Source organism: Aethalodelphis obliquidens, unplaced genomic scaffold (assembly GCF_003676395.1).
Source record: "Aethalodelphis obliquidens isolate GAN/ISIS:26980383/991018 unplaced genomic scaffold, ASM367639v1 scaffold23, whole genome shotgun sequence".
In the NCBI taxonomy this organism is placed as follows: domain Eukaryota; kingdom Metazoa; phylum Chordata; class Mammalia; order Artiodactyla; family Delphinidae; genus Aethalodelphis; species Aethalodelphis obliquidens.
In genome coordinates, this window is record NW_020837967.1 from 7,232,693 (window position 1) to 7,255,681 (window position 22,989).

General features: G+C 38.3%; 1 protein-coding gene across 9 annotated transcripts in view; it reads left to right on the forward strand.

Moving 5' to 3' along the window:
* The window catches only part of SEC61A2 (SEC61 translocon subunit alpha 2), a 27,993-nt gene extending 6,588 nt beyond the window's left edge, over window positions 1-21,405 (forward strand). For 4 of the 9 annotated variants that reach the window (XM_027121622.1, XM_027121623.1, XM_027121630.1 and 1 more), the window contains 9 exons: window positions 4,175-4,253; window positions 8,401-8,532; window positions 8,658-8,767; window positions 12,936-13,089; window positions 14,062-14,222; window positions 14,541-14,738; window positions 17,144-17,335; window positions 17,806-17,882; window positions 20,306-21,405. In XM_027121622.1, coding sequence (XP_026977423.1) covers window positions 4,175-4,253; window positions 8,401-8,532; window positions 8,658-8,767; window positions 12,936-13,089; window positions 14,062-14,222; window positions 14,541-14,738; window positions 17,144-17,335; window positions 17,806-17,882; window positions 20,306-20,492 — 1,290 coding nt within the window. In that variant the 3' untranslated portion in view covers window positions 20,493-21,405. The remainder of the gene's footprint in view (window positions 1-4,174; window positions 4,254-8,400; window positions 8,533-8,657; window positions 8,768-12,935; window positions 13,090-14,061; window positions 14,223-14,540; window positions 14,739-17,143; window positions 17,336-17,805; window positions 17,883-20,305) is intronic. The other 5 variants (XM_027121627.1, XM_027121625.1, XM_027121628.1 and 2 more) reach the window with 2 other exon arrangements.
* The last annotated feature ends 1,584 nt before the right edge of the window (window positions 21,406-22,989 follow it).

Here is a 22,989-nt window from a genome sequence, read left to right on the forward strand (position 1 = left end):
TTTTTTTTTTTTTTTTTTTGCGGTACGCAGGCCTCTCAGTGCTGTGGCCTCTCCTGTTGCGGAGCACAGGCTCCGGACACGCAGGCCCAGCGGCCATGGCTCACGGGCCCAGCCGCTCCGCGGCATGTGGGATCTTCCCAGACCGGAGCACGAACCCGTGTCCCCTGCATCGGCAGGCGGACCCCCAGCCACTGTGCCACCAGGGAAGCCCACATGTATCTTTTTGAATTAGAGTTTTCTCTGGTCATATACCTAGGAGTGAGATTGCTGGATTTTATGGTAGCTCTATTTTTAATTTTTTAAGGACCCTCCTGTTTTCCATTTCCATCAAAGTATAGGAAGGTTCTCTTTTCTCCATGGTGAGGTTTTAATTTGTATTTCCCTGGTCAATGATACTGAGCAGCTTTCTCATATGCTTATTGGGTATTTATCTTTTGTAAAGTGTTCTTTCCCCAGATATTTTGCCCATTAAAAAAAATTGCATTTTTGTCTGTTAGTGAATTATATGCATTTTAAAATATTTTCTGGATACAAGTCCTTCATCAGATATATGTATTGTGAATATTTTCTCGTAGTCTATGGCTTGCCTTTTCATTTTCTTAACAAAACTTTTTGAGCAGAAGTTTTTAATTTCGATGAAGTTCATTTTATCTTTCTCTTTGATTGCTCATGGTTTTTGTTTCCTATCTAAGAAATGTTTGCCTATTTTAAGGTTGTGAAGATTTTCTCCTGTATTCTTCTAAATATTTTACAGTTTTAGCTTGTATGTTTTGGTCTATGATCTATTCCAAGTTAATTTTTGTGTATGGCGTGAGGTAAGGTTAGGGTTCATTTTTTTCTATATGCATAACCAGTTGTTGAAAAGGCTCTCCTTTCTCCATTGAATTACTTTGGCATCTTTGTTGAAAATCAGTTAGCCATATAAGCATGGATCTATTTTTGTACTCTCAGTTCTGTTCCATTGATCATATTCCATCGTTATGGTAAACCATAACTCTTTTGATTAATGTAGCTTTAAACTGAGTCCTGTAATTAGGTTGTAAAAGTCATCCAACTTTGTTCTTTCTTTTCAAAATGATTTTGTCTATTCTAGGTCACTCATATTTCCATCTGAACTTTAGAATCAGCTTGTCATTTTCTTTAAGAAAGTCTCCTGGCATTACGATTTTTATTGCTTTGAATATATAGGTCAATTTAGAGAGCATTACCATCTTAATATTGAATCTTCTAATCCAAGGGTCTGCAAACATTTTTTTTGTAAAGGGCCAGATAGTAAATATTTGCAGCTTTGCAGCTGGAACCCAAGAAAACCCAAGAAGAAGAAAACATAACTTGAGTTACATTTCTTAAAGTGTGACATTTCTCATGACTGTTTCATGCCATAAATTAATTTATGCATTTTATGTTACTTCATTATTTTTTTTCTGTAATGTGTTTACATGGTTGTCAAGCTGCACCTTTTTTTTTTTTTTTTTTTTTTGCGGTACGCGGGCCTCTCACTGTTGTGGCCTCTCCCGTTGTGGAGCACAGGCTCCGGCCGCGCAGGCTCAGCGGCCATGGCTCACAGGCCCAGCCACTCCGCGGCATGTGGGATCTTCCCAGACCAGGGCATGAACCCGTGTCCCCTGCAGCGGCAGGTGGACTCTCAACCACTGTGCCACCAGAGAAGCCCAAGCTGTACCTTTTTGTCTTTCTCACGCTTAGGGAGTTTCGCCCAGGGCTGGTGATTTCTTGATTCTCTTTCCACTGAATCTCAGAGAGAGCCACAGTTGAAGGGTTTGGGGTCTCGTGTTCTCCATAGTGTTTTTTTAGCTTGAGGGACTGGTGGGAGGTGAGATCAACTGAGAGAAGTGCCATAAATGCCACCTGGGCTCTGCTCTCTTGCTAGACTTTTGTTACGTGTCTTGTGAGGGTCCTCACCACCTGACTGAGGAGGGCTTTATTCCATTACTGACCTCAGATCGCTCCCCAGTTCCTGACTCAGTGTAGCCCTGTAATTGTCAGTTGCACCAGAGAGAGCCCCGTTCCTGGCTTCTCTCATCCATTTCCTCTCAGCTGCCAAAGGAGGCAGGAGAGATGAGGATATCTGTGCAGCCCGCTCTCCAGGTTTGGAGTGTTGTGGGGATTCTGGGGATACTGTGCCCTTCCCTTTGTGATGGTTGGAGCAGTTTCATGCTGATTCCCTATTCCTCAATTGTCTGTTGTTTTCTCCCCGCCCATGACCATCAAGTTTATGATTCTTTTTCTTGTTTGGCTGCTTTATAGATATTTTTCCTTTAGATTTTTAAATTCTTTTACTACTTTACATGTTTTGAAAAATGTGTTTTCTTATGTATTGGGGAGGGAAATTCTGTAACCTGATCACTCACGGCTTGCCATTTTAGCCCAGAAATATCTTGCTTGGTTTCAGTGCCCACTGCGTTTGGAGATCCCTACTACTAATTTTCTATTTGTCCATCTGATTGGTTTAGGGTTTCCATTCAAGCATGAAATGCTTGTTTCTCTGAAGTGTATACTGTATTTTGTGAAGTTGAAACTCATTATTTTATGTAATATAGGGCAAAGCCTGAAAGTCTGCAACTTTGAGAGTCATAGAAAATAGCTCCTGTTGCTGCCCTTGTTGGACGTGGTCCTGTAACTATGGAATTTACTAAGAGGAGTAAAGTTAGACACTGAGTTTAATCCTGTTGACTACGGGAACGGAGGGAATACCATTACTTAGGGATGGTTGGCTGACTTTCTTGTTTGCTATCCCACAAAGCATCTAATCATGGAGGTAATGGCTATCTCTACGAGACTCAATTAAGGAAGGTAATTTGATTGGTTGGTCTCTCCCCCACTTAGGGAATATTGTGATATGGACTATCCTGTAGTGTTAATTGGTTTTTATTCAATAACTTCCTTTCTCCCCATCTCTCACATTAGCTGAAGAGTGTTTGCATCTATAGGGTGCACACAAAATATTGTGCTTCTTGCTTCTGCTAACCCAGCTAATATATTCAGATGTCCAGAGAGGTTTAGGTTGACCAGATGACCTGTTTAAAATTGCTGGCAGCATCTTTTGGAACTTTTTTTTTTTTTAAATCAACTTCATATAGGGAAGGTTTATGAAATTGGAAGTGTATTTTTCTCCTACATGGTGAGGGAGGGGGTATGGCCAAGTGCTGTGTTCTGAACATGGGTCGTATAATAGGAAGCATTCTGAAGTTAAGGTTTTTTTTTTTTTTTTCTGATTAAAAAGTAATATGTGTTCATTATAGAAAATATGATAAATACTGAAAAGAATATAGAAGAAAAAAACAACAGTAATCCCACCGCCTGTGAATAATCACTGTTCAAGATTAAAAAAAAATTTACACCTAGTTTTTTCTTCTATGCATATTTTCACAGTGTTGATCTTTTACTTTATTTATACAGTTTCATACCATTCTTTTTATACTAGGTTTCCTCAACAATGGCACTGAAGTTTAGGCTGGATAATTCTTTGCGGTGGGGGACTGTCCCATAAATTGTAGGATGTTCAGCATCTCTGACCTCTACCCACTAATGCCAGTAGCACCCCCCTCAAGTTGGGACAACCAAAAGTGTCTTCCTATATTGCCAGATGTCCCCTGGGGGGGCAAAGTTGCCCCAGCTTGAGAACCATTGTTTTATACTTAATATTACAACATAAGCACATCCTCATACTGTTACAAGCTTCATAGTATAATTTTTAATGGCTGCATAGTATTCTGTATATCTCGTCTTCAGTCTTACATTTGGAGTATGGCCGTGGCTGTCACTAGTACCCATAGCTTTCCAAGATTATTCTGTGACGTGGTAGATATATCCTGTACTGATAGGAGCATTTTCTTTAATTGCAAAAACATAAAATTTACCAACTTAACCATTTTTAAGTGTGCAGTTCAGTAGTGTTACATATATTCACATTGTTGTGCAACATATCTCCATACTGATAGGAATATTTACTAGTGAAATGTTGTAAGTAATGATTCCCATTGTTTTTATTTTCATTAAAGAACTTTACTTTTAAAGTATGCTTGTTTTGTTATTGAACATGAGAAGTAGTGGGGTTTTTTTAAGTATTGCAAATATTAAGTGAATGCATTATAAATTAAGTTCAAACTTAATTTATATAATACATTTTTATAAAATATTTTATGTAATCTTATAGATACCACTATTTGGAATCATGTCATCAGATTCTGCAGATCCTTTCTACTGGATGAGAGTTATTCTTGCATCCAACAGAGGTATATGCTGCTTTTCTTTTGCCTCCATGCTAGTACTGACATCAAATAGATGTGAAAATGTGGAAACAACTACTTTTTGATGTCTATGGGGAGGGGCAGTATATGGTAAAAGAAACTCATTGCCTAGGAGAAGAGACAAACATAAAGATAATTACAAAACTGTGTATTTATTGTAATAATAGAAGTATGTACAGAGTATATAGAGTTACGACAGAATGGAGTGATTAGCATTGACTAGAGCTTTGGTTCTCCATCCTTTTGTGGATCATGTTTCCTTTGAGAATCTAATTAAATTTATCTGTACTCTCCCTAGAAAAATGCATGTACATTCACACGTGCAGATTTTTCATAAAATCTCAGGAGATTTCCTGGACTCTCTGAAGTGTATTCTTGAGTTTCTCAGGGGACTGAAAGACTGATCTGCGGTGCCAGGGAGGAGATGATGCTGGGAGAGCATTTGGGTTGGAATTCAGCCTGTGGACCGTCGGGAGAGGGAAGCCTGAGTCACAGCACACATGCATGAGGACACGGGGTGCAGGCTGGGGATTCGGGTGGGGGATGCTGATCAGTGAGGCTGAGAGATAGGGAGGGCCTGGATCAGGAGGGGCTTTTGGGGTGGGTTTTTTTCTACATCAAAAAAGTAACATTTGTTTGTTATTTAAAAAATGCACCAACATTTCAGATTTGTATAAAGCTGAAAATGAAGGTCTCGCTTCTCAGGGGTAACTCCTGGGAAGACAACAGATTGGTGAATAACCGTCTAGACCTTTTATCTGAATATATATTCATATATATGAATTTATATACTTCTTTTAAAAACTGAAAAATAAGATCTACTATATAACTATTCTGCTACTTGGTGTGTTTACTTAATATCTTGGATGACCTATTTTACTGAATGGCCATATACTATTCCATTATATGGATGTGCCACGATTTCTTTAATCATTCATTCAGGTATTTATTGAGTTCTTCCTATGAGTGGAGCTTTGTGCTAGGTGCTGAGATTAGAGCAGTGATCAAGACAGTGATGCTGTTGTCGTGGAGTTTATGTTACTCTATTTGGGGAGGTAGACTCTACATGAACTGTATCTTGGGAGGGGGAAGGGACATTTGAGCAGAGACCTGCAGGACATGAGAGAAGGCCGTGTGAAGATCTGGGGGAGGAACCTTCCCCCAGGGAATAGCAAGTGCAAAGGCCCTGAGGTGCGAGTATGCTTAATGTGTTCCAAGAATAATGAGGAGGATGGTGTGATTGGAAGAAAAAAGGAAAGGGGAAACGTGGTAGGACATGATGCTGCAGATGAATCCAAGAGCCAGATTATGAGGCTTGTAGACAGTAAGGAGTGTGTTTTAGGTATGACCCCAAGGCCTGTAGGATCTGCTGTCATACATGTAGTTTTTTTCCCAATTTTATCATTATAATCAATGCTACCATGACTACTATCACACTCTTCTGTAAGTTTTTAATAGAATGAATTTCTAGAAGTTTAACTGCTTGTTTACAAGGAATGTACACTTAAATTTTTGATAGATATTGTTAAATTGTCTTCCAAAAGCTTTGAATTATTTTATACACTCTGCTATGGTGTATGAGAATGACCATTTCTCTTCCAACAGTGGATAATATTTGTCCTTTAGTCTTTGTGTTAGACAGGTAAAAATTGGTATCTGGTATTTAATTTGTATTTCTTTATGTGTTGGTGAGCTTGAACATCATCTTATATTTTTATTGAATATTTCTATTTCTTCTATGAGTGGACTTGTTATAAGTCATAGGAAATTACTGACTGGTTTAAACACAAAAATGGAATTTACTGGAAGGATACTAGTCATTTTTTGGAACCCAAAGAGGAGGTAGAACAACTAAGCCTTGTGGAGAGAGAACCAGCTTTCAGACCTCAGCAGCAGGGGCAGGGAACCTTGTCTTTGTGATCTAGCTTCAACAACTCCTGGGTTCTTCAGTTCTCAGTTCAGAATTAGAAATTACCAGGATTTCCACCAGACCCAGCCAGCTTTGGTTACAGTTTCAGGGTTACATAGTACAGATTTGGGTGCTGGGGTTTCCTCTTATGTTGTTGGTAGTTTCCTGAGAAAAGAGCATTATTGGGAGTGGCCATGCCATTTATCTCTTTTTTATTTTTCTATTTTTTTGCGGGGGGGGGGCCTATATTCCCTGTGTTGTACAGCACACCCTTGAGGCTGTCTTATACCCAGTAGTTTTAACCTCCCACTCCCCACCCTATATTGCCCCCGCCCACCCCCACTGGTAACCTCCAGTTTGTTCTCTGTATCCGTGGGCCCGCTTCTTTTCTCGTTACATTCACTAGTTTGTTGTATTTTTTAGATTGCACTTATAAGTGATATCATATAGTATTTGTCTTTCTCTGACTTATTTCACTGCTGTTTGTTCATTTTAAAATTCATTTGTAAGAATTCTTTGCCCTTTAGACATACGAGCTCTTTGTTACTTGTGTTCATTTTTCTTTTAACTATTACCCTGTCTTTTGCCACATGGAGGTTTCATAGTTGTATCTAATCATATCGTCCATTTTTTGCTTGTGGCCTTTATGTATTTTGTTATAGAAAGGCTTAGAAAGGCTTTTTCTTTTCCAAAATTATAAGCATACTCACTTCTGGTACTTTTGTATTTTGTCTTTTATGGTTATATTTTCTAAATCTGTGGCCTTTATTTTAATGTAAGTCATGAGATAAGGAATCTAGGCTTAATTTTCTATATGGGCCAGTTATTTGCCAAGGTCCATTTATCCTTCTTTTCCCTATTGAGTGGAAGTGCCATATTTCCTAAATGAAATGTTCATTAAAGCTTGACTGGATTAATTTTTGGACTAGATCCATTTGACAGTTTTAAATTTTGGTGATTTGATATAAAAAGAAATCTCCCTACCTGCCTACTAGCTTTAATGATAAAACATATTTTTATCTTTTACCATTGAGGAAGTATCTGAGAAAACATGAAGAATCCATTTAAGATGCCATATTTTTTAAAAATTTATTTTATTCAAGTATAGTTGATTTACAGTGTTGTGATAATTTCCGCTGTACAGCAAAGTGATTCAGTTATACATATATACATTCTTTTTCATATTCGTTTACATTATGGTTTATCACAGGATATTGAATATAGTTCCCTGTGCTATACAGTAGGACCTTGTTGTTTATCCATTCTCTATATAATAGTATGCATCTGCTAATCCCAAACTCCCAATCCGTCCCTCTCCCAACCCCCTCCCCCTTGACAACCACAAGTCTGTTCTCTATGTCTGTGAGTCCGCTTCGTAGATGAGTTCATTAACAATAGAAACATGTTGATAACCAGACTAAAATAACAGGAAATGATTTTCCACTTAAATATTTAAATGAAATCAAACTGTACATGCTATTTTTGAATATTTTTCCTATCCACTATGTCATTAACATTTTTCATGCCACTCAACATTCTACAACATTGAATTTGATGACTTTCTATATAATTTTATATTTTGAATTAGGAGAGTCACAGCTATTCATTTTTGTGTGTGTGTGTGTATGGTACGCGGGCCTCTCACTGCTGTGGCCTCCCCCATTGCGGAGCACAGGCTCCGGACGCGCAGGCTCAGCGGCCATGGCTCACGGGCCCAGCCGCTCCGCAGCGCGGCTGATGTGGGATCTTCCCGGACCGGGGCACAAACCCGTGTCCCATGCATCGGCAGGCGCACTCTCAACCACTGCGCCACCAGGGAAGCCCCACAGATATTCTTAAATATCATCTTTTTATTAACTTGTTACTTAATTTTTGGGCTTTTAAAATCCTGTGTTAAAATGTTTAGTGTAAATTTTAAAAATAGTGATTTGGACAGAAATCTTGGACAATTTCTTTCAAAGGATTTCTTTAACAATTTAAGTTTAGAATTCACAGAAATTTACGTTTTTGTAGTATTTATAGTAATTTTGATTCAATGCATTGTTGTGAGGTTGTGTTAATAAATGAGAGGGTTTTTTTTAGCAGTTAATGTTTAGGAAATGAAAATTTGCTTGTTAACATTTAACATGTATTTCATAGACATAATTAAGGACTGGGACTCTTCTAAATTAATCTGCATTGGATATCGTAAAGATTATTTACTTTTTTCCCCTTCCTTTACAGGAACGTTAATGGAATTGGGTATCTCCCCAATTGTAACATCTGGTTTGATTATGCAGTTGTTAGCTGGAGCCAAAATCATTGAAGTTGGAGATACACCCAAAGATAGAGCCCTATTCAATGGAGCCCAGAAACGTGAGCATCAGTACAATTAATAAGGAGCCTTTTCCAAATTTGAGAATTTTGTGGCAAAGATGTTTTTCTAGTCTTTTTTGTCTTTGGTTATAAGCATGTACTCCTTTTCCCCCAATTTTTGTCAGTATTTGGTATGATCATTACCATTGGGCAAGCCATTGTGTATGTCATGACGGGCATGTATGGGGATCCCGCTGAAATGGGTGCTGGAATCTGTCTCCTTATCATCATTCAGGTAAGAAATACAATTTTTCATATGGATAACAAAAAAGTTTGTTCCTTCTTTTCTTTTGAAACAATTCTTTAGGTGATTGATATACTCATTTTCTTACTTTATTGAAGTGACATGTATAAGTTGTTTTGATGTTAAAAATTAAAATGTATTGTAATAGCCCCATAGATGTCTAATAATTATGGATCAATCAACTGTATTTCACTGATTCTAAGATGCACATTTTTCACATTTTGATGTCTCTGAAATCAGGATGTTTTCTTAGAGTTGATGCAGTCACACGTGCGGTCAGCCAGGTGGCGGTCGTGATGGTAGGCATTGCCTGCATGTGTACGTCAACTTGGTCAAAGCTGTTTTATCGTCCTTATATCACTTGGTTATATGCATTGTTGATAAAACATGTTGTTGAGTTTAACTGCTGTTTAAAATGTCTTCCAACAGTCTGCTGTGATTTGTTATTGAAATGAAGAGTTATTGTGTATAAACAGAGGCACAGAAAGAGCAAGTTAGATGATAAACATCTATGTCTAAGTCTAAACTTTTTGTTAAGTAGAAAATAAAAAATTCTTTGTAATAGGTTATTGTGTCATAGTTTAATTGAAGTATTTTTTTCTTTCTTAATGACACACATAATAGTGTTACAAATAATAGTATCTTACAGTAAGTGAAATACCATATAAACACACATATATATATATCCTATGGATTTTTTAAATGGATATTTTGGAATGGAATTTTTGAAGGCCAACGTGATTTTCCCTCTACTAAGTATCTTAAAATGTGTAAAGTTTGGAAGATATTTCTCTAATGTAGTCATTAAAAATCCTTTAGAGAAGTTACCCAGGAATGGACTGTACTTAAGTTATGTAATAGTTATTTACTGGATTTTGAAAAGAAGCTTGCTTAAGTTAAACACTGAACGTCTAGAGTCCTGGTTATCTTGGAGATGCCTCTTGTTCACTCTACGAAATTAGGATTAATTTAGGAAAAAATTTTTTTAATGGTCAAAAGGATCAAAGTCAGAAAAATAGTTTAAAATAAAACTAAAACACCAGTTTATTAGTATATATATACATTGAGAAATACAACCATTTCGGATTGGCATGCTTGACCATCTTTTTTTTTTATAGGAAATCTTATATAGGAAACAAATCATAGTAAGAAGATTGTTTAGTGAGTATGATTCAGAACAAGGAGAATGGGATTGTTGAGGTATTTATTGGGCATCATTAACACATATCACATATCACAGGGCTTTTCTAATGAAATGGAAATATTTCATCTTTTAACCAGGGGAGGAATCTTTAATGGACTATTAGGTAGTTTTCTGAGCCCCAATGAGTTCCCATTTGGTATAAGGTACACTTCTTTAAAGGATAACTTTGTCATTATTTCTCCATTTAAAAAACACCTTGGGACTTCCCTGGTGGTCCAGTGGTTAAGACTCTGTGCTTCCACTGCAGGGGACACGGGTTCGATCCCTGGTCAGGGAAGTTTCACAGGCCGCATAGTGTGGCCAAAAAGAAAAAGTAAGAAAATTAAAAAAAAATAAAAAACACTTTGACTGGCAAATTTATAACCCTGGGGAATTAGAGAAAGAAGAGTTGCAATGGATGGGAAAGAAGATCCTCTGAAAACTGGTTTTAGTATCTTTCAGTTCTTTGACATGAGGATACTGATACACCAATTTTTGCCTTATTTTGTTTCTTTACAGCATTTGCTTTGTGACCCATAGTTAGAATAACCCTGCTTTCTAAAAGACACTCAAAATTGGCATCTTGCTCTAAGAACATTATGCCTCAGTAAAATTTTTCTAGTATTTTAGTAAGGGTGTATTTATATTCTTAAGGAACCTCAGCTGATCAGTTCTGGGTTAGTTAGTGAAAGTATTGACTTCTTATGAAGTCAGTTATGAATTTGAATTGATAAAAAATGGAGTTAAGCTATTGTAATTTTTTTTCCGTACCAGAAATCAAGGAATAGTTAAATTCCTGGAACGGAACAAGTGAAGTGGGTATATACTAAGTTGTTTACATAAATTCTGGTGCACGAATATTTGTCTTGTGGTTAATCCTTCTAGTGTTAATGTATAGAGAAATTTTTCACATTTGATCATAGGTGGGTAGTGACCCATTGCATCTTTTTAAGGCTTTGCTAACATTGAAAATGTGTAGATTTGCTAAAGAGATGTGATTAGATCAGTGTGTTTCCACCTAGAGATTTTGAAAACTGTTTGCATGCTGTTATGTAAGGTATTTCTCACCTTAATTATTCTTGTTTCATTCACCTGGTCAGTGTTTTTCCACTAGTGAGTTTTGGAATCTAAATAGTGGGTCTTGATTAAAATTTTAAAAAAGAGTAGAGAGTATCAGTGTGCATGACACATAGTAGAGGTAAGTATTATTTTGTCAAACTGAGTTGTGTGTGTGTGCGTGCACGCATGAGCAAGGTTGAAATGTTAAAGTGTTATTTTTATACATACTTTAGAGATTCATATGTATTGAACATTCTAGAAGGCATGCAATTAGTATTCAGTTTTTTTATCAACTGTTCTAGTCAATGAGATGCTGTCAGTTTCTGATTTCTCATTCCCTGCATAGGCATGCATGCTTTTTACCATCTTTTATTCCTTTAGTTATAGAAACCATTTCTCATTTAGGTTTCTCTGTAATTCCTTTGTCCAGTTAGAGAAGCACGAGTTTGATTTTCACCAGATATAAATGGATCACCCTCTAGTCTGATGGACATTGGTGTGAACAGGGGTTTGGAGAATTATCGTTGTTTCAGAGCTGCCTGTGTGACCTTGGACAGGTCATTTAATTAGAAGTCCATGAGAACACTGTCTGGTTGGCTGATGGTTTGTGGACAGCTATCATGCCCTGTAGAGGGTGGGCTTCTGTATTTCTGATGGGGAGTATGTACTTGTTACATAACTGTGGTCAAAATAAAATCTCAGTAGTTAAGTCCTAACTTGTCTTTTATCTTGTCAAATTGGTAAAGTTGGTTTTCAAACAGTAAAGAATTTGTGAGCTCTCTCAGGAGTTTTGAGAATTTTACCTTTTTTACAGTCCATTGAAATTCAAACTTAGAGATTGTAAACAGACAAGTTAGGCTCTGTACAGCCATTGAAATGACAGTTAAGGAAAAGAAAAAACACGGTAAGGTAAGCATGCTTCAAATAGTGTACTGTAGTTTTCTCTTCTTAACAGGGATATTGGGTGAACTGAGTAAGGTACGAGGGTGGGAGGCTTCAGACCTGGGAGGAATGGAAGGAGCATCTCCTCATGTCTGTAGGAGGGTGTCTTTGAAGTGGGGACAGGTGTGAGATTGGGGGCCTAGAAGCACATTTTCTTCCCCCCTTGATTAGGTTACTGAAGTGTGGGGAAGGAGTCACATGACCAAAGAGGTCACTTGTAAAGCTATGGATTATTTCTAATTGATACATACTTTTACTGATGTTTTCTCCAAGAGGAAAATTAAGAATTTTCAATTTCACATAAAGTTAGTATGCTTTCTTTTTTTAAAAAGAAAAATCATGAACTTAAGAACCTGGTGAACCCTTAATTGTTTTCAGATTTATATTCAGTTTTTGTCACTGTATGTATTAAATGCATTTTTACATTGTTATAATCTGTGTACATATTTGTGCTCTACTTTTTGACTTATTCTATTGTATATTTTATATATAATACACATATATAAAATCTATAATACTTAAAAATGTATCAGCATAGTTCACATGCTTTTCCTTTAATGGTCTATAAAATTGCATCTTGTTACTGTGTCATAATTCATTTGGTCTTTTACTTACTTGAAGCTATTTGGAATGCTTTTCAGTTTCTTGCTGTCATAAATGCTACAACTTTGTGAACATTTTTGTTTTAGGGTGCTTTTCAATAGGTCTTATTTAAACATTATAAGAGAAATATAAATATACTTTAAAAGTCAAAGTGTCTGCTTTGTAATGTAACAACATTTCCAGTCCTCTCATTTTCAGAATTGGCTTCTGATGAAACTAAATCGGGTTAGATGCAGGGTGTCATAATAGTGATACTGTATCGACTAGGTTTTAGTGTTGAAAATGCCTGTACTTTGAAAGTAGTCAATGGTGTTCACTGCCCCTTTCTGAGTTTATTCTTGCTTCAGCTTACTTGCATTTCTTTCCCCACAGTTGTTTGTTGCTGGTTTGATTGTGCTGCTGTTAGATGAGCTGCTACAGAAGGGTTACGGCTTGGGGTCTGGGATTTCCCTCTTTATTGCCACCAACATCTGTGAAACCATTGTCTGGAAGGCCTTTAGTCCCACTACCATTAACACTGGCAGAGGTACAACGCACAGGGACGCAACTGCACGGGTTTGGCCGGGTGTGTGCTGAGAGGAGCATGAGGTGGTGGAGCGGGACTGCCGACAGACGCCCTGGTTTGCTGTCCCAGGCGACGGCGGATGTCAGGTGTTCCAAAGCTGATAAGCAGAGATTGGTGGAGTATGAACTGTTGCTTCAGAAAGAATAGTATCTAAAATTTAGCCTCTGCTCATTTAAAATTTCAGTGGTTGCAAACATTTAAAAAATTTTATTTGCCTAAGCCAATTGTTGCAGAAGTCATTGATTTTGACTGATTTCAGCATTCCTCGAGGGATAAAAAGGTAGTGGATTTCAGATTAAAAAAACATTATTTATTGCATCATCAGGGAGTACTAGTACTTTTGCTGCTGTTCTCCTTGGCTTTGTAATAGCACCTAAATTATGAAATATTTCATTGTGTTTCCCCTTACCCATCTCCACTTCTCTCAAATGCCATCCAAGATTTGTAATGGTTAACATCTAACCTGGTCCCAGCCTTAAGAAAATAGCGGTGATGGGTTTATTAATATACTTAGTAAAATGAATTAAAGGCAAGCTTGGTAGAGTAATGTCTGTCTTTCAACTCTGACATCTTTATTCTGCTTTGCTGCTTCTTTTCCCCATCTCCCCCCACCCCACCTCTGAATGTTCTTTTCCCTTCCCTAAAGTAAAGGTGAGGCAAATCATTATGAACTAAATATTTGCTTTGGTTTATTCTACTTTGTTTTCATCAAGAATAGTCTCTTGAGAAAACTTCAGATTTATGAAAAAAAAGACATATTTGCCTGAATGATGTAAATATTTTTTAGAAGCTCCACACATGGCTGTATCGTAAACATAGATGAATTATCTGGACTCATATTTTCTGCCTTGTACTGGAGCTTCAAGGTTGTTTTGACTTTTGGGACAACTTTGGGTAATGAAGCTACAGCCGATTTCTATCTTGATTTATCAGGTACCGAGTTTGAGGGTGCAGTCATAGCTCTCTTTCATTTACTGGCCACCAGGACAGACAAAGTTCGAGCTCTAAGGGAGGCTTTCTATCGTCAGAATTTACCCAATCTCATGAACCTCATTGCTACAGTTTTCGTGTTTGCTGTTGTTATATATTTTCAGGTAAGTATATTTTCTTCGCTGAAGTTAAGTGGAGTGTGGATTTTTATTTTGTTCTTAAAGAGGAGAATACCATTTGAAATGTTAGCAGCTAAGTCAGTGTTTCAAAATCTAGTTAGGCAAATAATTCCATCATTTAGACTCTGAGGTGCAAAATATTAGCAATTATGAAATAGAAAAGGATTTCTATTTCTGTGTGTCTCTGTGGAAGGGAAAGTTTGTTAGCATTGTCTTTGCATAGTCCCTCCTGTGACTGTTTGCCTCGTCTGGAGTCGTGGTACGTGCAGCCTCTCTGCCTTACTCCTAAGCTTCCTTTTTCAGGGATTTCGTGTGGACCTGCCCATTAAGTCGGCCCGGTACCGAGGGCAGTACAGCAGCTACCCCATCAAGCTCTTCTACACCTCCAACATCCCCATCATCCTGCAGTCGGCCCTGGTGTCCAACCTGTATGTTATTTCCCAGATGCTGTCAGTTCGATTTAGTGGCAACTTTTTAGTAAATTTACTAGGACAGTGGGCTGTGAGTATTTCATTATTTATTCTAAGTATTCAAATTTATTGTAATTTGCATTTCATGCTTTTAACTGAAAGAGATGAGCCATAATTGAAGCAGTTGCTATATATAACACTTCCAGATTCATTTACCTGTAGCCCAGTTTATCATTTATTTGGAAGAGTTGTAAAACTGTAAGCATTTTAAAACTAAGATTGGCCGAGTACTTTGTACTATTTTACGTCTAGGAAGCATTTTCACATCTCGTTTGAGTGACCTTTTAGGTTAAAATCACAGTTGCTCTTATGAAAGTGATTCCCTGTTTTGTAGTCTTATTCCTCTGTTGTCTAGAATAATGGTTTTTTTCCAAGAAGCTATCTGCTGATTATATAGGATACCAAAATCATCCTCTCCTGCCTCCCCCGCCGTTTTTCATGGCCCAAATGGCAGTAAATAAGAAAGGCACATAATAACTATATTGAAGAGAGAACAGTTGCTAGAAATGGAATCCAGTAAATTCTGCCTTCCTCTTTTAGATTTTCATCATAGCTCCTAAAGCAATCCAGCCACATTGTGATTGAGGTGTGAGTTATTGTAGGATTGAATTTTTTTTTTTTTTGGCTGCGTTGGGTCTTCGTTGCTGCGCACGGGATGGGCTTTCTCTAGTTGCGGCGCGCAGGCTTCTCATTTTGGTGGCTTCTCTTGTTGCGGAGCCCGGGCTCTAGGCGCACCGGCTTCAGTAGTTGCAGCACGTGGCTCAGTAGTTGCGGCATGTGGGCCCTAGAGCGTGCGGGCTTCAGTAGTTGCGGCGCATAAGCTCTAGAGTGCAGGCTTAGTAGTTGTGGCACACGGGCTTAGTTGCTCCGCGGCATGTGGGATCTTCCCGGACCAGGGATCAAACTCATGTCCCATGCACTGGCAGGCAGATTCTTAACCATTGGGCCACCAGGGAAGTCCAGGATTGAATTTTGACTGGTTTAAATTTTCACCTGACCAAGGAGTGTTTTTTCCCCCTTAAAACTACAGAATTAGAGAAGAGTAAGAGCCTTTATTGTTTTCAGAATATGTAATTCTAGAATTTGTATTCCCCCAAAGAACTGTTTTTTTAGTCATTCCTGAAATACGGTGCTTATTCTATGCATTTGTCTTAACGTGCTACCTTTTGTATTGTAAGTTGTAGCGACGTATCTTTCTGCATTCACTGAAGGCCATTTTTAAAATGTAAAGTTTAATAGGATGAAACAGTAATTCTTGAAAGGCAGTTGAAGGAAGTATGATTCCCTTTATCCAGAATAGTTGACCCTTGAACATGGGTTTGAGTTGTACGGGTTCATTTAGACGCAGGTTGTTTTCAGTAGTAAACACTTCAGTACTGCATGGTCTGCAGCAGGTTGAATCCTGCAATGCAGAACTGCGGATACGGAGGAGCCGTGTACACGGAGGAGTAACAATAACTTATATGTGGATTTCGACTTCATGGAGGGTCGGTGCCCTAACCCCCTCGTTCAAGGGTCAGCTGGACTCCTTTTCCATTCATTTAACAGAAATTGGATTGCCTGTGGTGAGGGGAGGGACTGTCCCTCCCCTCATGAGCTAATAATCTGGCAGTCATTGTTACTATGATAATTTCACAGTAATAAATGCACTGAGTGGTTGTATGGATTGTGTTGTGATCTTAATGAGATTTTTTTTAAAGTGAGAGAGCTATTGGGAAGTTTAATTTGTCAGGGCTTTTGATTTAGAATCAGTGATTCTAGGGGCACAGTAAATGAATCATTTGGAAATTGTAAATTCAGGAACCAGACATTTTAATCATTGCATCCAAAAATTGCTTTCCCACCATCTATGCCCAGAACTTCTATTTAATATGAGCAAATACATGTTATTCCCATTTCTTTTACTATAAAAATTCTTAAATGTTTGTGTGGATTAAAAAATACCTTTATACTTATTAAAAGACTACTCTTTACAATATACAAATCATATAAAGTTTAGGTAGTGAGTCGTTAGTCTTCTGTTAATATTTCAGTTGATTGCATTCTTAATAGCATACCTTGAAGTAAAAGAATATGTATGTACTCTTACATAGTTCAGAAAATTTCTGACTCTAAATGTTATCAGAGATCGATGTGATCTATTCCTGTCTTCAGGAAGAGAAGATTCTTCTTGTAGAAGTATTATAATTTTTTTTAAAAATTGCTCTTCTGTTAATATATTCACAATGTCTTATGTAATAGACACTATATAATTTTTTTTTTTACTCACTATATAATTTTGTAAGAGTGAAGATATCAGACACAAAAGTAAATCCTTTAAGTTACATAGAATCATTAGCTGTAGGTGCTTTGAGCTTAAAACATCATCATAATTTTTGAGGAGTTTGAAAAGTCACAGAAATGTGACCATTTGTGCTTTTTATTCTTGTTCTGTAGGACGTCAGTGGGGGAGGACCTGCTCGTTCTTACCCAGTGGGGGGCCTTTGTTACTACCTTTCTCCTCCTGAGTCCATGGGCGCCATATTTGAGGATCCTGTCCATGTGGTTGTTTATATCATCTTCATGTTGGGATCATGTGCATTCTTTTCTAAGACATGGATAGAGGTGTCTGGTTCCTCAGCCAAAGATGTAAGTATTTGGTTTGTTTGAAAATGAAAAAAAAAATTCATAATTTTTAGGTGTCAAATGGTAATTGATACACTTAATTACTTTTGTAATTTTAAACTCAAATACATACATTCTTAATGAGGTAATGTCATCCCCAGGGAGTTAAAAAACTACAGGTAGTTCCTGGAAAGTGAAAAATTCTTAGATTTTACAATGGTTTGTGACCATCCAAAGCTCAACTCTACCCGACAAAGTCTTATTCCTTAGTATTTAATTTCTCTTTAGGGAGGTGATAATTAAGGAAAGATTGAGAAACCCTGGCTTAAGGTATGGATAATGTGGTTGTGCAGCATTGTAGCCTCAGGGAATATTATGATATGACAGTGTCTACTTCAGTCTTCCTGTATTTTCTGTGGAGAGCACTTCACACAGAACCTCGTAGTAAACAGTGAAATAGAGTTTGATTTTAAAAGTTGTTTTTCTCTTCGCAGGTAGCTAAACAGCTTAAAGAACAGCAAATGGTAATGAGAGGCCACAGGGATACCTCTATGGTTCATGAGCTTAATAGGTAAGGAAGGCCATTAGACTCAGTCTTGGATAGGAGAGAGAATGTGTTACATACACACACGTGTTCTTGGTTTTTCAATCTATCATTTGTTCTCAGATGTTAATTTAAATTCATATTTGAAGCACTTTTCTTCTACTTAACACAAAAGAACCAAAATTTAACACAAAAGTGAATTGTTCTCCACATCAGAATTGACACCTAAATTATTATTTTAATTGAAATTATGTTCCCTTCACTGCTCAGCCCAGTGTTAAAATGCTGTAGGTCAGAGGTCCTCGTCTGGCTGCACTTAAAACCACCTGGGAGCTTTTAAAAAATACTGATATCCCGCCTCTAGGAATTGTGATTTATCTGGTCTGAGGTGGGTCCCAGGCATCAGTTTTTTGTTTTTGTGTTTTTTTTTTTTGTACGCAGCCCTCTCACTGTTGTGGCCTCTCCTGTTGCGGAGCACAGGCTCCGGATGCACAGCCTCAATGGCCATGGCTCACGGGCCTAGCTGCTTCGCGGCATGTGGGATCTTCCCAGACCGGGGCACGAACCCGTGTCCCCTGCATCGGCAGGCGGACTCTCAACCACTGCGCCACCAGGGAAGCCCCAGTTTTTTGTTTTTTAATAACAGTTTATTGAGATATAATTCACATATCATGTGATTTACTCATTTGAAATATACAGTTTAGTGGGGTTTTGTTTTTAGTATATTCTGAGTGTGTAATCATTACAATATAATTTTTAAAACATTTTCATCACCTGGAAAGAAACCTTGTACCTATTAGTTATTCTCCATTCCTACTCACCCTCCCACCTCCCAGCCCCAGGCTTTTTATCTAGTGTCTGTAGATTTGCCTGTTCTGGACATTTCATATAAATGGAGTTATATGTGATCCTTTGTGACTATCTTTTTCACGTAGCATAATGTTTTTGGAGTTCATTCATTATTCGTGAATAATATTCCCTTGTATGGATGTACCATGTTTTGTCTATCCATTCATCAGTTGATGGAAATTTTGGTTGTTTCCACTTTTTGGCTGTCGTGAATAATGCTGTTGTGAACGTACTTGTTCAGGTTTTGTGTGGACATATGTTTTCATTTCTCTCAGAGTGGAACTATCGGGTTGGGTAGTAACTGTGTTGAACGTGTTGAGGAACTGCCAGACCCTTCTCCAGAGCAGCTGCCCCATTCTGCATCCAGCTGCAGTGTCTGGAGCTGCTGCACGTCCTCACCAGCACTAATTCTTGTTTTGATTTTAGCCGCCTAGTAGGTATGAAGTGGTATCTCATTGTGGTTTTTCCCTTTTCATTGTGGTTTTGATTTGCGTCTCCCTGATGAGTAATGATGTTAAGCATCTTTTCATGTGTTAATTAGCCATTCAAATATGTTCTTTGGAGAAATGTCTCTTCTTTTGCTCATTTAAAATTTCTAATTGGGTTGTCTTTTTATTACTGTTTATAAGGGTAAAAAAAAATATTTTGGATGTATCTCATCAGGTAAATGATTTGCAAATATTTTGTCCCATTCTGTGGGTTGTCTTTTCACTTTCTTGATGGTGTCCTTTGATGCACAAATTTTTAATTTTGATATTCAGTTTTTCTATTTCTTCTTTGGTTTCTTTGTGCTATTTTTGGTGTTTGTATCTAAGAAGCCAGGGTCACAAAGATTAATCCTCTTATGTTTAGGTCTGTGACAACTCTGAGCTCATTTTTGTTTCATGTGAGATAGGGGTCCAGATTCCTTTTCCATGTGGATAGCCAAGTGTTCCAGAACCATTTGTTGAAAAGGCATTGGTATTTTAAACTTTTTATTTACAACATGGAATAGATTGCAGAGTGGTATAATGAACCCCTGCATTCAACTGTATCCAGCTTTAGTCGTTATCCTTCTCCCATTCTTGTTTCATCTACTGTCTTCCCCATCCATGGTCCCTCGCCCCCATCTTTTTTCCCCCTCTGGAGTATTTTAAATACAATCCCATTATTTTTAACAGTTCTCCAGGTGATACTAACATGTGGCCAAGGTTGAATTACTATTGAATAGGGTCATCCAAATCTTGTCACATAAATTTGATACTTAGCATTTTGATATTTACTCTTCATCTACGAGAGGGAGCTAAAGGTTACCCACTTACAAACAATATGAAACATTCCAATACTTAAATCACAGTTGAGGATTCTCCTCTTCTGCTGTAAAAATCATGTATTGCCTTTCTTGGCTATTAACTGGTTTCTTGAAATCAGATCATTTCTTGAGTCAGATCATTCCTTTCATCATTTTCATCAACACATAACTGTGTACAGCCCTGGACGAATCGTCAGTACTGCGGACAGTTCCTGGCGCGTTAGTTCAATTTTCTTCCGCCTGTTACTGCTGCTTCCTGCTGCCCCTTCCTGTGGGCCTCCCCTGCCTGACTCAGGGTTTTGTCTTCCAGGTACATCCCCACGGCGGCTGCGTTTGGGGGCTTGTGCATCGGCGCCCTGTCGGTGTTGGCCGACTTCCTCGGGGCCATTGGCTCGGGCACTGGAATTCTGCTTGCAGTCACCATTATTTATCAGTATTTTGAAATATTTGTTAAGGAACAGGCTGAAGTTGGCGGGATGGGTGCTTTGTTTTTCTAAATGTTCCAGTATTTTTGTGTGTGTGAAAGGGAAAATATTTTGACTCATTGTTTTTGTCAGATAATGCTGGCTCCCCTTTTCTTCTCTCACAGTTTGTTTTCAAGTGTTGACCGTCTCATTCCTGAAATGGGCACGGAGCTAAGCCTGTGTGCAGCATTAGTACCAGCTGCCTTAACATTAAAGTTTACATTATTCATTAAAAAACCTACATGCAGTGTTGCCTGTGATGCTGGAAACCAATGTACCTGCCTTGCCATGTTCGGTTGTGACGGTGAGATGGTGACGTGGATCAGTTTTGCACACAACATTCAGGACACTCAGTATTCCCCCCACTTGTTTAAAAATAAATGCAGTTCAAATTGCCACTTTCCAGTATTTTTGAGCTTATTTAATGAGTTCTGGATCATTTATATCTAATCTATATTTTAGATATAATTACTTTTTATACTTTTTTAACTCATAGTATCCACATTCCCACCCTCCCCCATTTTATTTGTTCCTCCTCAAAGCAGCCACTTAGCCCAGATGAGCAGAATCAAGCTTTCAGAGTCAAATCTGTCACCAGAAACAACTGCTTATAATTACTCTGCCTGTTTTCCATTCCCCTTTCCCAGGGACAGCACAGTCGGTGCTGTTTTACTGTATCGGCTATGCCTTGGAATTCCAACACGTCACTTGAGAATACTCTTCGAGATACTATGCCCCAGTTTTTTTTTTTAATCCCTAAAGCAAAGATCTAATTCTCAAGCAATGTCTGTAGTTCAGTGGGGGTGAACAATGAGTAATTCATGCTAGGAATCTGTGTATGTTGTTGTACTTTATAGCAGCAACATGAGTGTAAACAGTAGACAATAAAATTTTATTTAATAAAACTTTTGGTTGTGTTGGAAAAATAAAATCTGGTATTAAATGATTTCTAAGATTATATAGGTTCATTATATTCATACAGAATTCATCCTGAGATACCTATTGCAAATGTATTAGTTTAATCCTAAAAATATTGAGGGACAGTGAGTGGCCAACAAAAGGGTGCTCAGTTTTGTGACTAACATTTGGAAAGACCAGGAAAAAAAATGGTCACAATATCCCAGCCTCCATTTGCAATAGCACAGTTCTTTATAAATAATTCTTTTTGGGGGGGGGGGGGTGCTGTGCTGCATGGCTTATGGGATCTTAGCTCCCCGACCAGGAATCCTTCGTAGTGAAAGCACAGAGTCCTAACCACTAGACCGCCAGGGAATTCCCTAATTCATTTTTCAAAGTATGTGCTTTATTGCCCAAAAAGATCAAACTTAATTTTTCAAAGAAGTCCTTCTCATTCATATGGTTTTCTATCATTGTTTACTTTCTTAGTGCAGGACGTGTATCTTATTTAGCTTAGGATCACAAAGCCAACTAATTTCAGGAGGAAGGCAGAGGAAATACAGGCAGGCAGGAGAGTCGCCATGTCCACTGGAGAGCATCTCCTGAGGGCCTCAGACCACTGTTACCATGGAAATACAACCCAGTGTTACAGCTCTTTTTCCCCAAAGAAGGTGGAAATACAGCTTTTAATAATAAACCTTCAACGTTTAAATACTAATACACTAATAGGGCCAGCCAGTGAAAGCATCCAGACTGCCAGTTCTCAAACTGACCGAATTTCCAAAGCATAGCCTTTGATATTTGCAGAGAACATAAACTGCATTAGGCGATGTTCTAGGATTTAGGTGTCACTTCTGAACTGCACTCAGGAAAAGAAGGTGGCAGAAAGGACAGGCAGGGGTTACAAATCTCTGTCCTCCATCAGCGTTTGTGTAGCTTTATCAGTTGGCATGGGGAGTGGTTTTGCAAGAGTTGGAGGCTGTTTGGAGACTAGTTCTGTGTGCTTGAGCCTGTGCATTCTCTGTATGCTTTGGCGTCTCTTGATTTTGATGAAGAGCAGTAACGAGGGCCTTGGGTGCTCAGGGAAGAGGATTACAGTCCCTGGAGAATCATGATGCCCATGATTAAAAATAAGGATTTAAGAGGCACAGGGGAAGGCTACTATTAGAGCAACTAGTTGGGGCTAAATTTTCATAGTATTCACAGGGAGAGTAGACTTCATCTATACAGTTCTCTAGTTGCATGATTCTTTACATTCTTTTTAGGAAGTACAATATAAAGATCTATTTTTGCTCATAAAAATATCTCTAGGTAAGTCAGTGAACCTGCAGACAAGCAGACTGTACTGCAGCCTTTTTGGCATTAGTCCCCTGATCTTATCTGGCTCTGAGGGGCCCGGCTAACCCCTGGTCCAGGGCTGGAAACATGACTTAGGGGTAGCCAATGAGAACCATCCAGAGACCTCTACACCAAAGAGGCAGGAATCCTGGAGCCCCTGAGGCTACAGAAGTCCACACAACAGCCAAGCTCAAGAGGTAAGAAAATGGCCGGTGACACCGGTGGACCTTGAGGATTGGGGGCAGGGGAAGTTTGGGCATGGCATGAGCCGGAAACAATCCATATTTTCCTTTAA